Source organism: Sinocyclocheilus grahami, unplaced genomic scaffold, assembly GCF_001515645.1.
Source record: "Sinocyclocheilus grahami isolate Dianchi unplaced genomic scaffold, SAMN03320097.WGS_v1.1 scaffold944.1, whole genome shotgun sequence".
NCBI lineage: Eukaryota > Metazoa > Chordata > Actinopteri > Cypriniformes > Cyprinidae > Sinocyclocheilus > Sinocyclocheilus grahami.
In genome coordinates this window covers 200,213-215,152 of record NW_015506123.1, presented here as the reverse complement: position 1 = coordinate 215,152, position 14,940 = coordinate 200,213, and the positions used below count along the sequence as shown (strand labels likewise).

At 37.9% G+C, this 14,940-nt stretch overlaps 2 protein-coding genes across 3 annotated transcripts in view; one reads left to right on the top strand and one right to left on the bottom strand.

The window, feature by feature from the left end:
* The window catches only part of oit3 (oncoprotein induced transcript 3), a 10,156-nt gene extending 1,535 nt beyond the window's left edge, over positions 1-8,621 (top strand). Inside the window, exons 2-9 of the mRNA XM_016249620.1 lie at positions 4,093-4,467; positions 4,558-4,671; positions 6,256-6,378; positions 6,464-6,586; positions 6,687-6,847; positions 7,224-7,636; positions 8,061-8,160; positions 8,287-8,621. Coding sequence (XP_016105106.1) covers positions 4,093-4,467; positions 4,558-4,671; positions 6,256-6,378; positions 6,464-6,586; positions 6,687-6,847; positions 7,224-7,636; positions 8,061-8,160; positions 8,287-8,451 — 1,574 coding nt within the window. The 3' untranslated portion in view covers positions 8,452-8,621. The remainder of the gene's footprint in view (positions 1-4,092; positions 4,468-4,557; positions 4,672-6,255; positions 6,379-6,463; positions 6,587-6,686; positions 6,848-7,223; positions 7,637-8,060; positions 8,161-8,286) is intronic.
* A 1,777-nt stretch (positions 8,622-10,398) lies between these two features.
* Positions 10,399-14,940, bottom strand: part of pla2g12b (phospholipase A2, group XIIB) — a 5,437-nt gene continuing 895 nt past the window's right edge. Inside the window, exons 2-4 of one of the 2 annotated variants that reach the window (XM_016249618.1) lie at positions 13,857-13,945; positions 11,435-11,600; positions 10,399-11,216 (exon numbers count right to left, since the gene is read on the bottom strand). In XM_016249618.1, the coding sequence (XP_016105104.1) occupies positions 11,098-11,216; positions 11,435-11,600; positions 13,857-13,945 (374 nt within the window). In that variant the 3' untranslated portion in view covers positions 10,399-11,097. The remainder of the gene's footprint in view (positions 11,217-11,434; positions 11,601-13,856; positions 13,946-14,940) is intronic. The other variant, XM_016249619.1, reaches the window with a different exon arrangement.

Genomic DNA, 14,940 nt, shown 5'->3' with positions numbered 1-14,940 from the left:
TATATATATATATATATATATATATATATACCAAAATATGCCCAAGAAATAAACAGTATTTGGATTGAAATAAAAATAAATTATGTGTGTGGGTAGGTGGGGTTGTATGTGGATATGCAGCTGATGTGAAAGATGACATTGAGAATTTATTGTAACAGTGTCCAAGAATGCTGTGTTTACGGTAAACTGTCATGACCTGAACATCCGTTTATCCTTGACCTCCAGTTGTTCTTGTATCAACTGAACATCCCTAGGAGACAGACCTATCTACATTCTTCCTGTGCTGATAATACCACACTGTAATATTAATTATAATATTAAAACATTTATGTGGGTGTGAAAGTTTTGTTTTCAAAGGCACTGTTACAAAGGACTTGTGATTAAAAAAACAACAACTACAATTTAAATGATTACACATTAATAATATGGCAAATAATATGGATGTGTTAATACTTTTTTATGTGATCAGATGAGCCTTATCTGGAAACCAGAAACTGGGTGGGCTGTTTTCACTTGGTTCAGTAATCAATCACCTAGCAACCATTCAGGACACCCTGGCAACAGCATAGCAAAAAGCTAAAACACCACCAACAAAAGACTCTTAGTAAACAAAAAGCAACACCCTAGCATAAAGGTGGTTTTACATAGACAAGCACCGCTCACATTTCCTTCAGAAAATGTAAAAGTCACATTTAAATGCATTGTGTGAGGATTTTGAGAAGGCAAGTAGGAGGCAAATGTCCATCTACTTGAAGGTTTGTGTTTTTGCACAAAAAGCCCTGACCTCTACTGTGACGATTTGGAATTAGGTATGACCAGCGAGAATTGATTCTATACCTGCACGACAGGGCAAATTTACCACAAGCCAGGGGACAGTTTGTTGTTTGCGGTGTAAGATCTACGACCCAACAAAAGTATCCAACGGTGGCTGAAGGTTTCCCGCGTGTTCTGTTTTTTCAGTGCGCAAAGTAATTTAATTTAAATTAAAATCTAATCTGACTCCATTTTATTATGACCTCGAATTTAGGTTAGAATGCCAATTATTATTGATCATTCATAGGATAATTCATCTAGACTTATGATTATTCTATTTAACCCTTTAATCTTATTGTACTCGTTAATTCGGATTCTGATGTCGCTCAGAGATATCGCATCGGCTGTTAGCGTACCTCATGGTCACATACTCGGCAGTCTTGGTTATTAGACAGAGGTAATTGAAAACATTTTAGATAGCCGCTCCTGTGCTTGCTCATTCTAAAAGTACTTTTTGTTTAGTCCCCATAGATCTGTACACACTTGAATAAAGCAACATTATCTCTAGTCAGAGGTCACGGCCACTACTACGATATAAGCCAACCAACATTATTTTTCTCTGATAGTAGCTTGGGTTTGGTCATGCCATGGTTTCCCATGCTCACTTAGCTAGAGTAACATTACAGTAAACAGAGGTTAGGCTCTGTCGAACAGCAGTTGACCTAAATGGAAATTCAATCTAAGTTCACTTGAACTAATACCCCGTGTTAGCTGGATCTCTAAAGATACAGTTGGCATGCCCTATGCTCCATCTCAACTGGATTTTAGTCTGTTACTAACCTGATGCAGACAATGCAGTAAAAAGGATACAACATAATCTACTAGAGTCAATAATTTCAGAGTCAGAAGTCAGAATAAAATCAAATGTAACAATTTTTTGTCAGTCAGGTAAATATGTATTATGCCAATTACATAGTCAATCAGAGATATCAAATCAATACAAGACATCAAATTCTCAAAGATAGATTTAAGAGTAAAAGATGCATACTTGACTTCGGAAAATACATAGTATGTCATGTATAGACACACCACACTATGGGCTCATCTGGCTACAGAAGCGCCCTGATCTTCTTGCAACATTTCCTTAAGTACTCAGACCAAGACAAACATCCCCCAAATGGAGTCAGGAACTGGAAATTGGAATTTGCATTGATCAAGTCCTAGACGTGGAGAGTTTACACCTTTTGGGAACAGATGGTAATTTGCATGAAAGACACTGGGAAATGACACACCCTCAACAGTGAGCAAAATATCTCTAAACTCTTAGGATCTGTATTACCTTTTAGTCTACTACAAAAAGCAAGCTAGTGTAGACTGTTCAATTCATGAACGACTGACTCTTATGAGCTGGACCAGTTTTGTTTTAGTAAATATAAATACATATAAAACAAAGGTTATACAAATAAAGGTAAATAAAAAAACATAATGCGTGAACAGTATCCTGATTCTCAAACCAAATGGTTGGCAGGAACAGTGAGTCTAGTACAGGGGGCCCAGAGTTGTTGGGGGGCCCTGAAGATCCCCCCGAGGCCCTGCAAATTATACCCCCACCCCAGACATGATTTTGACCAAGGAGGTCCAATTAAATATACTGTACAGGGGTCGCAGAAACCACTGCCTTGTGAAATTCGCTGCATTAATGGAGAAAAATTCGACTTGAGACAATTCAAATGATACCAAACATGACTGTGAATATCACTTGCATTCATGTAGAACATTATATTATGCTGTTGACCATTCTGAGTGAGCGGAGTGAGGTGGAGGAAGTGGATGAAAAGGATAGTTGAGAAGGGACTTTTCTTGCATCTTCTCTCAGGGGGATATCGAAACAGATGCCTGTATGTTAATACACTATGTGATTCTTGTCCATCTTGTGAGAAGATCAAAGTGTCTGAGGTTCTTCAAGTCTTACAGTGGCTTTGATTTTTGTTTTATCCGAGGTGATAATTTACTGTGGAAAGGATTCTCCCTCTATGCCTCATCAAGCTGCTGCCGCTTCCTAACGAATTGTCTTTCACGTCTTATGCTGCATCATTTTTCATTTCCACATGGTCCAGCAGAGCAGCCTAACTTCACACGAGGACCTAATTCATTTGAGAGTGTAAGGAAGGGTGCAGTGTAGAGCATTGATTAGCCTTCCTTTGAAAGCTGCCAACCACCTGAAAGAAAAGGGTTTTGAACTGACAGATCTTATTTAACAAGCAGTTGCATGCCCATGCTGTAGGGTGCAGGATTTTATCTGTATACAGTAGCTTTAGTAAACCTGCTCTGGTTAAAAACACATTCTGAAAGAGATGACACTGAGCTTATTATGCTTTCCTCTACCACTTTTGAAATGACCAGCATAGACCAGCATATATTTCCTGACTAGTTAATGCTGTTAAGTGTTGGTTTAGTAGTTTTCTAGTGGGTGGACCATCTCATTCACCAACAAAGCTTAAAAACTGGTAAAGCTTTTTGACCAGTTCATCTTTCAAATGAAGCTTGCAGGTTAAGTTAGTTATAGGTTAAGTGTGTGATTTCTTGCCACTGGTGTCACCACACATTAAAAAATTCATATTTCAATTAATCACAATCTTTCTTTAAGTGATCTTGATATCAGTTCTTAAAATTTCCAAATCAAATACTTCATGCCTATTTTCAGTGCCATAACTGCAATGAACGTGATGCAGTAAACAATGTATGCAGTAAAAATAATGACAATAAACTTCTTTCTATTAAGTTGTCTTTACAGGCTTTAAGTACAATAAACATACAAAAAGCAAGCTAGTGTAGACTGTTCAATTCATGAACGACTGACTCTTATGAGCTGGACCAGTTTTGTTTTAGTAAATATAAATACATATAAAACAAAGGTTATACAAATAAAGGTAAATAAAAAAACATAATGCGTGAACAGTATCCTGATTCTCAAAACAAATGGTTGGCAGGAACAGTGAGTCTAGTACAGGGGGCCCAGAGTTGTTGGGGGGCCCTGAAGATCCCCCCGAGGCCCTGCAAATTCTACCCCCACCCCAGACATGATTTTGACCCAGGAGGTCCAATTAAATATACTGTACAGGGGTCGCAGAAACCACTGCCTTGTGAAATTCGCTGCATTAATGGAGAAAAATGATTTTATATGTAAGAACAATGAATATTATAAGCAAAACATACTCAAATAAATTGAATAGAGAGCTTGAAAATCAGAATCAAAGCAGGAAATCTGTATCAATACAGTGCTGTAACACATAATATGTGCTGACCAGTTCTGAACAATTTTTCTCTTGCATTGCTTAGCTCTAGATCCCTGCTCAGCTTATATCAGTCTGAATGAACCATGGCGGAACACTGACTACCACGTCAACAATTCTGCGGGAGTCCCCCTGTGTGACCGGCATGTGGCGGGAGAATGGTATCGCTTTACGGGGATGGCTGGGGATGCTATGCCAACCTTCTGTATCGAGGAGAACCACTGTGGTACCCATGCCCCCATCTGGCTGAATGGCAGTCACCCTCAACCTAGTGATGGCATTTTCACCCTCCCTGCGTGTGCTAGCTTCAATAATAACTGCTGTCACTGGACAGCTAGTGTGGACGTAAAGGCCTGTGCTAAGGGTTACTATGTCTACCGCCTGCCCCGACCGTCCGTCTGCTTCCACGTCTACTGTGGCCGTAAGTCTTCCTCCTGCCTCACTGGGTCTTTCTGACATGTTGGATAAAACTGACCTCTATCAGACTGTTTTGTTATGTGTGTTGCCATAGATTTCTATGACATATGTGATGAGGGGGAGTGTAACGGAGCTGACTGTCCTGTCGAGCCAGAATGCCGCTGTTCTGAGGGAACGATTCTAGGCCCTGATGCACAGACATGTCTGGGTAAGTAACAAGCCTGTCCAAGATAAATGCTTATAGAGCAGAAGAGTTATATTATGATGAGAATGAGAGTGGACTTTTGCAGTGATGAGAAAGAGACCATAAGACTGTTAAAAGGCGAAATTGAGAAACACTAATGTACTGTACAAAGGCAGCCATCAAAATCAATGCTTTTAATAGTGAAACGTGCTAATTATGCAGCAACTTTCAAGGGGTATATATTTTTAAAGGAATTTCTGTAGGTAATGGTCAGGACACAGTCTGCTGAAGTTTGTCTTGAAGACAAATTGCTCCTGTCTGGTGCTGTTGCTATGGTTACCTCTCAGAATGAGCGTAACTTATGTTCACAAGTCTCTATCTCTTAAGGATATGTGGTTACAAGAACAGCCAGAAGCCAAGGATAAATAGAAGTTTAGGGCAAGACTGTATAGGGTGTGGGGGTCCAATCCTACTCCTGGAGGTCCTGCAGATTTAGCTCCAACTATAATTAAACAAATCAAGGTCTTCAGGATTACTAGAATACTCCAGCACAGGGTTGCCAAGGTTGCCAGGTCTGCGGAACAAAACCAGCCTAATCACAATTTAAAACTAGCCCAATAGCATTTTTTCTGTGGTTTTTCCCTCTGTTGGAGGTCCCCTCCATCAAAATTGCATTCCTTGAGATCACTTTAACCTGCAAAATAAAAAATAACCTGTGTCAAATGTGTAAACGTAGCCCAATTCCGTGGTAATACTGCAGACTTGGTAAAACTGATCCAGGCTTTGTTGGAGCTACACTCTGCAGGACGTTGATCCTCTAGGAGCAGGACTGGACACCCGTGGTATAGGCCCAAGTAGTCTACACACTCTGACACACTTGAAACACTGTTAAAATAAAATAAAAAGATGTTCCAACTTTTAGTTTGACTTGGGGGGCTTAGGGGGTTCAAGCCCTAATTGGAAGGGTTAGACCCCTCAAATCCTTCCTTAATTTGCAGAAGGAACATGGTGCATGAAGCAGTCCTTCTTCACAAGCTGGTGAGAGAAAGGTGTCAACTCCAAATGCTGTAGTGAAGGGGGAAAGACACAACAGGAAAATAAGAAGTAAACAAAATAAGTGAAAACAATTACATGTAACTGAATGTGTTCATTTACTGGATTGGATATACTTAAGGACATCAAGCCATCTATCGTGCACATTGATCCTTTCTCTCGGGCTTTCAGTTTTTCCTGTAAGCATTTCATAACTTTTTTACTTGTCAGGAGCATCTTAACTAATCACTGTCAATTCCACTTCCAGCACAACATAAATTGTTGCAAAACAGTCATCCACCTACAGAGGGAACATTTTAAGGCAGCATTTTGTGTTGCTCCTGAAACAAAGACTGTTCTGTTAAAGACACACAGACAAATTCTAAAGCAATGTTGCATATATAGAAAACAATCCTAATGCACTTGAGTCTAGTCTTCTCAGGTGAAGCATTCAATGACGTGCAAAGTTGCTGCCTGTGTGTTCCAACTCGATCTATTTCAGTTAGGATGCTGCCTTCGAAGTTTCTACTTGACATTGCTTCTGTTTTTAACTCGTTCTGGTGTGTTATGTGTAAGATGTGAATGAATGTGAGAAAGGCAATGGAGGATGTGCAGAAATATGCATCAACACCAAGGGCTCTCGTCGATGTGAGTGTGGACCAGGTAAAGTACTGGACTTGGACGGGAAGAGCTGTAAAGGTAAGAACATGGTAAAACAGAGCATCCTGAATATGGGCAGACTTTCATTTAACTCATGCATTGTGGTTTCTGTGGTTCTTTGTAGAGACTGCTGGCTGTGACAATGTGAATGGAGGCTGTAGCCATGGATGCTCCTCAGAGGACGACTCATATTACTGTCATTGTCCCCGGGGTCTGACGTTGGGAGATGACAAACTGACCTGTCAGGGTGAGCTGAACTTATCTTTCCTGCCTTTTGCCCCTTATCTGTCAGGGTTTGTAGATTTCACTTTGATGTTTTGTTGTTTGATTGTGTGTTTTGTGTGCAGTCCCTGTGCAGTGTGATCCTAGGTTCATACAGGTCTCGGTTCCCAAAGACTTGGTGGGAGGGCTTGAACTCTTCCTGTCTAACACTTCCTGCCAGGGCATTTCCAATGGCACCCACATTAACCTCCACTTTAGTCTGAAGACATGTGGTACTGTGGTCCAGGTAAAAATGATGGATTTTTCAAATTTTGATCAGTCATTGGATTTCATGCATACCAAGTCCCAGAAAACTTGCCGGTTTTTAATGTGCTGCAGCTTATGGCAATAATAGCCAACAATAATAGAGCCAGAAAGAACCGTTACCACTGGGATATACTGTGATGTTCCAGAGGGTGAACTAGTCCAGATCTGGATCCGTAACACCTACTTTTCAGAATCCAACCCTAATGGATAAAATCAAGTCCTAGCTTACATATTTATCCTCACACTTACATTACTGAAGTAAAATAGGTGGTGAATACCATTGCATGTTGACATAAAATATTTGATAGTTCTCTGGGACTGTAGTGGAAAATCATCTTCCTTTCTCTTTTATCCAGGTCATTGATGACAAAATTGTTGGCACCAACTTGGTAACAGGGTTGCCAAGGTCTAGTCCCAGCAGCAATGGGGACTTGATTGTGCGCACCAGTAAACTACTGCTGCCAATTACGTGTGAGTTTCCACGGCAGTACGAGGTGTCGGATGGCTACCTGCCCAGTCTGCGCAACACAGCACTCGAGTTAGCGGGCCACAGCGAAGGAATATTCCCCTTCAGTTTGGAGCTCTTCAAAAACGCAGAATTTTCCGAGTCGTACAACCAACCTCCTCAACTGCGTTTGCATGATTCGTTGTACTTTGGTGTTGAGCCACGAGAGCGGGTGGATGGCCTTGCTGCCTTTGTAGAAAGCTGTTTTGCAACACCTGGCCCCGAAGCTGACCAGGCCTTAAAATATTACCTTATCAAAGATGGGTAGGTATTTAAAATAATTCTGTACACTCAATTCCATTCTGCATGCTCCATGACTGGTGCTATAAGTGATTTTAGCCATTTTGCTTACTTCAACTAGCCACAGAATTAGATCACCCTATCCCTTCTACCACAATATCTCTCTCCAAAACTTGAATACTTTAGCAAACCTGACAGATGAAAGAAGCAAATAGTGTGTTCTGATTGGGTGGCTCCCCTGACAATTTTGTACCTGTGTTTAGCCCCTAGGGCTGTCACAGAGGCAGGTGTGATTCCTCAGGACACCGTTTTCAGTGTCATATATCTGTGAGGTTTTGGGTACAATTTATCCACAGTATTTTGAGGAGCGATTGCTTCTGGCACCTTTAAACAAAGGCAGAGTCTGTATTTAGAGAATGTTGCACTTTAATGGCCTTATATTTCTTAGCTGCATTTCAGACGATACGGTGCGTCAGCTTTCGGCTAAAGACCAGCTCTCCAAACACTACCAGGTCCCTGTCTTCAAGTTCATTGGCAAGGACAACAGAGTGAGTAGGGAACAGGTGCATGCTGGCAAATTCAGCTGCCTGGTCTGTCCTATGCATGTGCTTTTGTGTGCTAATTGGCTAGCTATTACTTTGCTGAAACGTTTGTGTGTACTGTGTGTGTATTAGGAGGTGTTCCTGCATTGCCGTGTGCTGGTGTGTGGACAGGAACAAGGGGAATCTCGCTGTACACAGGGCTGCCGAAAGCGTTTGAGGAGAGATCTCTGGACTGATCAACACCAAGAGCGACACGTACTGTCCAGTGGACCCATTCGTATACTGCCAGATCCATGAGACCACACGTCTATGAAATCTCTTACCCATCTATAGGCTACTTTACTGTATTTAAACACATCCATACTGCATACAGTATCTGCAGCAATCTTACATTTATGAGTTGCATCAGTTGCTTACTTCCACTACTTCTGACAATTATATTTACTATATAAAGCTCATCTGCCTTACTAGAAGATTCCATGTCTTTCCATGTGCATGCATCTAGGTGATGTATTGTGCATGCAGTATAAACCAAGGCATTTCAGCTTAGAATAAGAAGCATTTTACAGTTTTGAATGGCTAATTTGCAAATAAGTTCAGCACTGTTTTACTGGGGAAAATAAAATGATTTTACAGCCAATAATTTGTTTATGTGTTTGTTTGTGTTTATTGGCCTTTTTTTGAATGTAAGCAAATTAATATTATTTTTTAAATTGGACATGAAATTGAGACAACCAATATATCTTATGGATATTGTCTTTCCAAATCCTCCTGACTACCAGCTATGGAGTGTTGTAGAGGACATTCTATTTTAGTGAATTTCTCTCTGAGACGTTACATGTCACAGTTTTAAGTCAGGATGTCCTGTACAGAGCACATTCAGGGCTTTTCAGAGATACCAAATGTTTGGAAGTTTCACCATGACCACTCCCTCTCCTTGGTCTTTAAAAATGGCTGACATTAATTTAGTGATCAAATTTAAAACCCTTATGGAAATATGATTATATTTTGTAATGATCATTTAAATCTGACTAATTTTCTAATTGTTTGTCATAAATCAACATCTCAGGAAAATGTTATGGCGTTTCAAATCAAAATATGACTCTGTTATGAAACAGGATATTGATTTCATATATGTCCACTGTAGAGGACACCAGGACTTAAAGCATGTTTATTACACATTTTGGAAGACACAACAAGTGAATAGGGAAAGAAATTATATATGAACATTCCAATATTAGATATTATGAAAATCTTGCCAATTATTTCTCCCATTATTACACTTCTTTTTTCATTACATGTTGCCCCAAAAACACATTAATATGCAAATTAGATACAGTTTATAGATACATTGTATTTAATGGGAAAACCCGTTTATGGCCATTTTACACACATATTGCATAAAGCAAAATGGTATATCAAATCATTCTGTTATATATTTCATAACATAATTGAAAATCATCTTTATATAAAGTTTGATATGAGAAAAAATAAAAATTGATTAGTGATTAAAAAAAAATCCCACTGTTTTTGCCTTTTCATGTCTATTCTTGTCTTTAATTTTTTTTGAAAACAGGATTTTTTTTAATGTCCTGGTCTCCTTTACAGAGGACTTAACATAACATATCATTTTTCAAAAAAGTTATTTTTCCATTTTTTTCTTATGCCCTAAACAATGTAATGACGTGAAAAAAGACTAAATCCACAAAACTTGTTTTTTTTCTGTGAGTCAGGAGGATATAACAAACCTACACACAATCACACACAATTTTCACATTTTCACACAGACAGCATAATTATTTTTTTTTAGTTTTTGCTGAACCAGAACTAATCCACAGACACCAGCTCAAGGGTAAGTGGGCTATTGATACATTGTATTTAATGGGAAAACCCGTTTATGGCCATTTTACACACATATTGCATAAAGCAAAATGGTATATCAAATCATTCTGTTATATATTTCATAACATAATTGAAAATCATCTTTATATAAAGTTTGATATGAGAAAAAATAAAAATTGATTAGTGATTAAAAAAAAATCCCACTGTTTTTGCCTTTTCATGTCTATTCTTGTCTTTAATTTTTTTTGAAAACAGGATTTTTTTTAATGTCCTGGTCTCCTTTACAGAGGACTTAACATAACATATCATTTTTCAAAAAAGTTATTTTTCCATTTTTTTCTTATGCCCTAAACAATGTAATGACGTGAAAAAAGACTAAATCCACAAAACTTGTTTTTTTTTCTGTGAGTCAGGAGGATATAACAAACCTACACACAATCACACACAATTTTCACATTTTCACACAGACAGCATAATTATTTTTTTTTAGTTTTTGCTGAACCAGAACTAATCCACAGACACCAGCTCAAGGGTAAGTGGGTGAACTTGTCAAGAACATGTAAAGGCAATATTTTGTTTCCCCCAAAATACAAAATATGGAAGAAAATATAAAATATGTGTCTATATTTTAGGACCAATACAATTCTTTGTTTGTTTGCTTGCTTGCTTTGTGACATTTTTAGGAAGATTAGGCTAATTTCTATGAAACTGTCATTGCGATTATGCAAAAAAATCTATTTTGCAGCAATGCAAATAAAATAAATATTTTATTTAAATTGCTAAATGTAAATTAATAGCATTTATACATCGCAGTAGTATGTCATATACCACATTTAATGTATGCCGATAATAATTACAATTATTAAAAATAATAATAATAATGATAAATAAAATAACTATATCAAACTAATGAGAATCCAATAACAACCACCACTGTTGTGCACTGCAGTAAATCTGCTTAATTGTTTCTTTTCATTTTTGTGGTGAAATGTGACCAGGGTGTGTCTTTAAGAGATTCATCCTAATACTGACTCCTAGTGTGGAGTAGTTTAAACTTGTAATAATGTTATATGTGTTGAAGGTGGTGTGGTTTGTAGGTCTTCACAGCTCATCCTTCTCTTCTCCTTCACAATAGCAGGCTGCCCTCTGGCCGTTCATGAAGGGCCTGCAGCCCAAAGTCCACACTGTGTTATACATGGTGTCCGCAAAGGTCTCACAGGCTGTGGGAGAGAAAGGACATGATGGGAATTTGTCTGGTGTACAAAAATGCTATTGCAAATGACAATTCATGTAAACAATCAAAAATGTTTTTCAGCTTGGTTAGCCATAATAGATAATGGATCTGTTCCAATATGTAGTCAGCAAAGCAGCATAACTAAAAAAATAATAATGAAATATATAATGTGTGTGTGTGTGTTTGTGTGTGTGTATTTCACACCTTCGACTTTTGACAAGAGACCCAGACTCTTCTTCAGGTCACCACAGATGCTATGGAGGCACCAGCGGAATTTGGTGTCACAGCGGTACTTGTTAGAGCCACAGGTGTCATAGCAAACGTCCAGCTGATTACAACATTTGGTCATGGCTGGGACACCCATATCAAACTGAATGTAAACAGCAAATTACACAACATGAGCTTTAAAAAAATTCACACTTCATTGTTAAAGGAAGACTCCACTTTTTTTAAAAAAATAGGCTCATTTTCCAACTCCCCTAGAGTTAAACAGTTGAGTTTTACCGTTTTCGAATCCATTCAGCCGATTTCCGGGTCTGGCGGTAGCACTTTTAGCTGTAGCTTAGCATAGATCATTGAATCCGATTAGACCGTTAGCATCTCGCTCAAAAATGACCAAAGAGTTTTGATATTTTTCCTATTTAAAACTTGACTCTTCTGTAGTTACATCGTGTACTAAGACCGACGGAAAATGAAAAGTTGCGATTTTCTAGGCCGATATGGCTAAGAACTATACTCTCATTCCGGCGTAATGATCAAGAAACTTTGCCGCCGTACCATGGGTGCAGCAGGCATACTGATTTTACGCAACGCCTGAAAATAGTCCCCAGCACGCTCCCTGTGCAAGCAGTGGTCACGTTAGCTATGTTGACGGAAGTTAGCCTATTTTCAGGCGCTGCATAATATCATTGCGCCTGCTGAATGGATTCAAAAACGGTAAAACTCAACTGTTTAACTCTAGGGGAGTTGGAAAATGAGCCTATTTTCAAAAAAAGTGGAGTGTTCCTTTAAAACACAAACAACCAAATGCAGTTCAGACACACAAAGAACCACACAAATAACTTGTTAGTCACAAAAAATGGAACAACCTATGTGACTGCAACCTTTTAATGCCTCACTCACATTAAAATGAATTAAGGAAATGAAGAGTATGTGAATCTGTATATCGATAATGATTATATAATGATTTTATATAATAATTATGTATAATTATATAATTGAATTGCTTTGCAATGTAAGCAAAGAATGTAATCATATTATGGTACTACCCAAACTATAATATATGCCAGGATTTAAATGCATCACTAAATTTCAATATCTCAATAAAAATCAATATCTAGCAAAGGTGTCCATCTTTGGTGTGAAAAAGTGGAAGACTCCTGCTTTGTTTATAGCCATGGTTATTTAAGGGACGCAGTGATGGAGCATGGTTAGAGTTGCGTCGTATTTCATAAAGTTGAAACAAGAAGACAATTACATTTGTCGCCCATAGAAAAGGATTCAGATATATCGCCTGTGTAAGTGCTTTCTGATTGAACACCTTGAACTTCAAAGTTAGAATTTATTCAAGATCCAGAAAATTACACAGAGGGCTGTCCATGAGTCTTTGTGTGGAAAGTAATTGGCACATTTGCTTTCCTCTTTCCTGACAGCAGTCCCATCAGCGCTTTGGCTGGATGCCAAACTCAACTGTCCGGAACCATCTTCAGAGTCTTCTCAATTTAGGAGCACCGTATTTGAAATTGTGCTGGACTGTGCAATACTAGTCATGCAGAGCCAGACCTTTAACTTAATGCTATGAGGTCTGGTCCACATTGCAACTTACTATGGCCAAGAACCACCCACTTAGAAAGGCAGAGACAGTCTGACTGAGTCTGATGTAAAGCAACCAAACTCAGTTTGTCACAGTTAGGGGTTTACTTGAAATGTATTATACCATAACATTAGTTGAGACAATGGTTATTTTAGGGACCAATTCTCACTATTAACTAGTTGCTTATTAGAATGCATATTACTAGCATATTGGCTGTTTATTAGTACTTATAAAGCACATATTAATGGCTTATTCTGAATGACTATATTTGAAATGCCTTAACCATACCCCATGCCTAAACTTAACAACTACCTTACTAACTATCAGCAAATTAGGACTTTATTGAGGAATTGGTCCCCAAACGAAAGTGTGTCCAGATAAGGTGTAAGAAATGAAAAGAGTTTACGTACTTCTAAGTGCCACAGATTTTTTTTTTTTTTGATATTTGATGCCACTAACCTGGAAGTGAGATATCCACCAGCTTCTCTGAAGGCCAGCTTTACTGTATATGGAACATGTATGTCACTGTACTTTGAACCCCAAAGTCATTGGTCAGTGCTTTTCTCATTTAAACAAGCAGGGCTGTCTTTGTGTTATCAAGTATCAGATACAAAAGGTATATAATTATCTAATTTTTCTTCTGTCTAACATGTAAATATTAACAGATTGATTTGGATGGATCTTTTATTTATAATTTCGATTCATTGACCAGTGCACACTTCATTAGCATGATTCCCACAGGTCATGCATGGGGACAGAACAGGTGACAGCCTGGCCACTGCTTAATGTTAGTAGAAATAAAGAGACACATACGCTGTTCGGTACCTGGAAGCCAAGCAGTGAGGTGCTACAACCATCAGGCTTTGGCATTTGATAGTCAACACGAGGCTGAGGAGCTTTACCTGAAAAACAGGAATGATGCATTGTAATATATAATATTTTTAATAAGTGATTAACATAAAGTTGTTGTTGACCTTTATTAGAATTTATTTTATATAACAGTAGCTTTGAGAGCTTTATGTGGAAAAAAAAATCAAAAGCAGTTACACATTGCATTATAAGTGGGTCCACTTCTAAAGAACCAAAAACATTGTTTTTCATGAGTATTTTCACACGGTTTCTTAAGTTACAATGCAAAAAGCAGAATCTAAACATATAATACATTTATATTTACACACAATTTTCTTTTCTCTGAATATATTTACCCACTACAATTCATTCAGTATTATTACATTTTGGGACATCTATTGAAAAGTAACTATTATGGAATTGTTATCTTCCGATTGAACTGAAGGAACAGTTGTGTATCACTTGTATTGCTATTAAAAACTTAACACATTTGCTGATAAAATTACTTAAATGTAATACATGGAATTAAAACAGCAGAGGTCCTAAAACAGAGCCCTTGGGTAACTCCAACGTCAGTAAATGTGAAATATTTATGATCACTGTTTTCTTTTCTCCATAGCAAACCACTGTCTGTTTAAAAATCATGATCTAAGTCATTAATTTCTCTGTTTTTTTTGTCTGTTTAATAACAGAGAAAGCTGACTAAACATATATGGCACATACGTGTTAATTTATGCAAGAAGTATTATGAGCAAGTGAGATTTTCTTCCTATGGGTATCAACAGTATCAAAGATTTCCACGTTTGGTATTCAGAGCAAGGTATTTATCATTTCAAGAGAAGGTGACACTGTCCATGGAATATTATTTAAATCATCTCAAAATAAGGTTGCATTATAAGGTTAGACATTACAAATACTTTATCTTAGCTTTGGCATTTAGTCAAGGCCCAGCACCCAAATGTTCAGTAGGACTTTTGAAACCCGCATGGTTTATTATGCAATTATTTTGATAAAACTGTAACAAACTGTTTTTTTTTTTATAAAACTG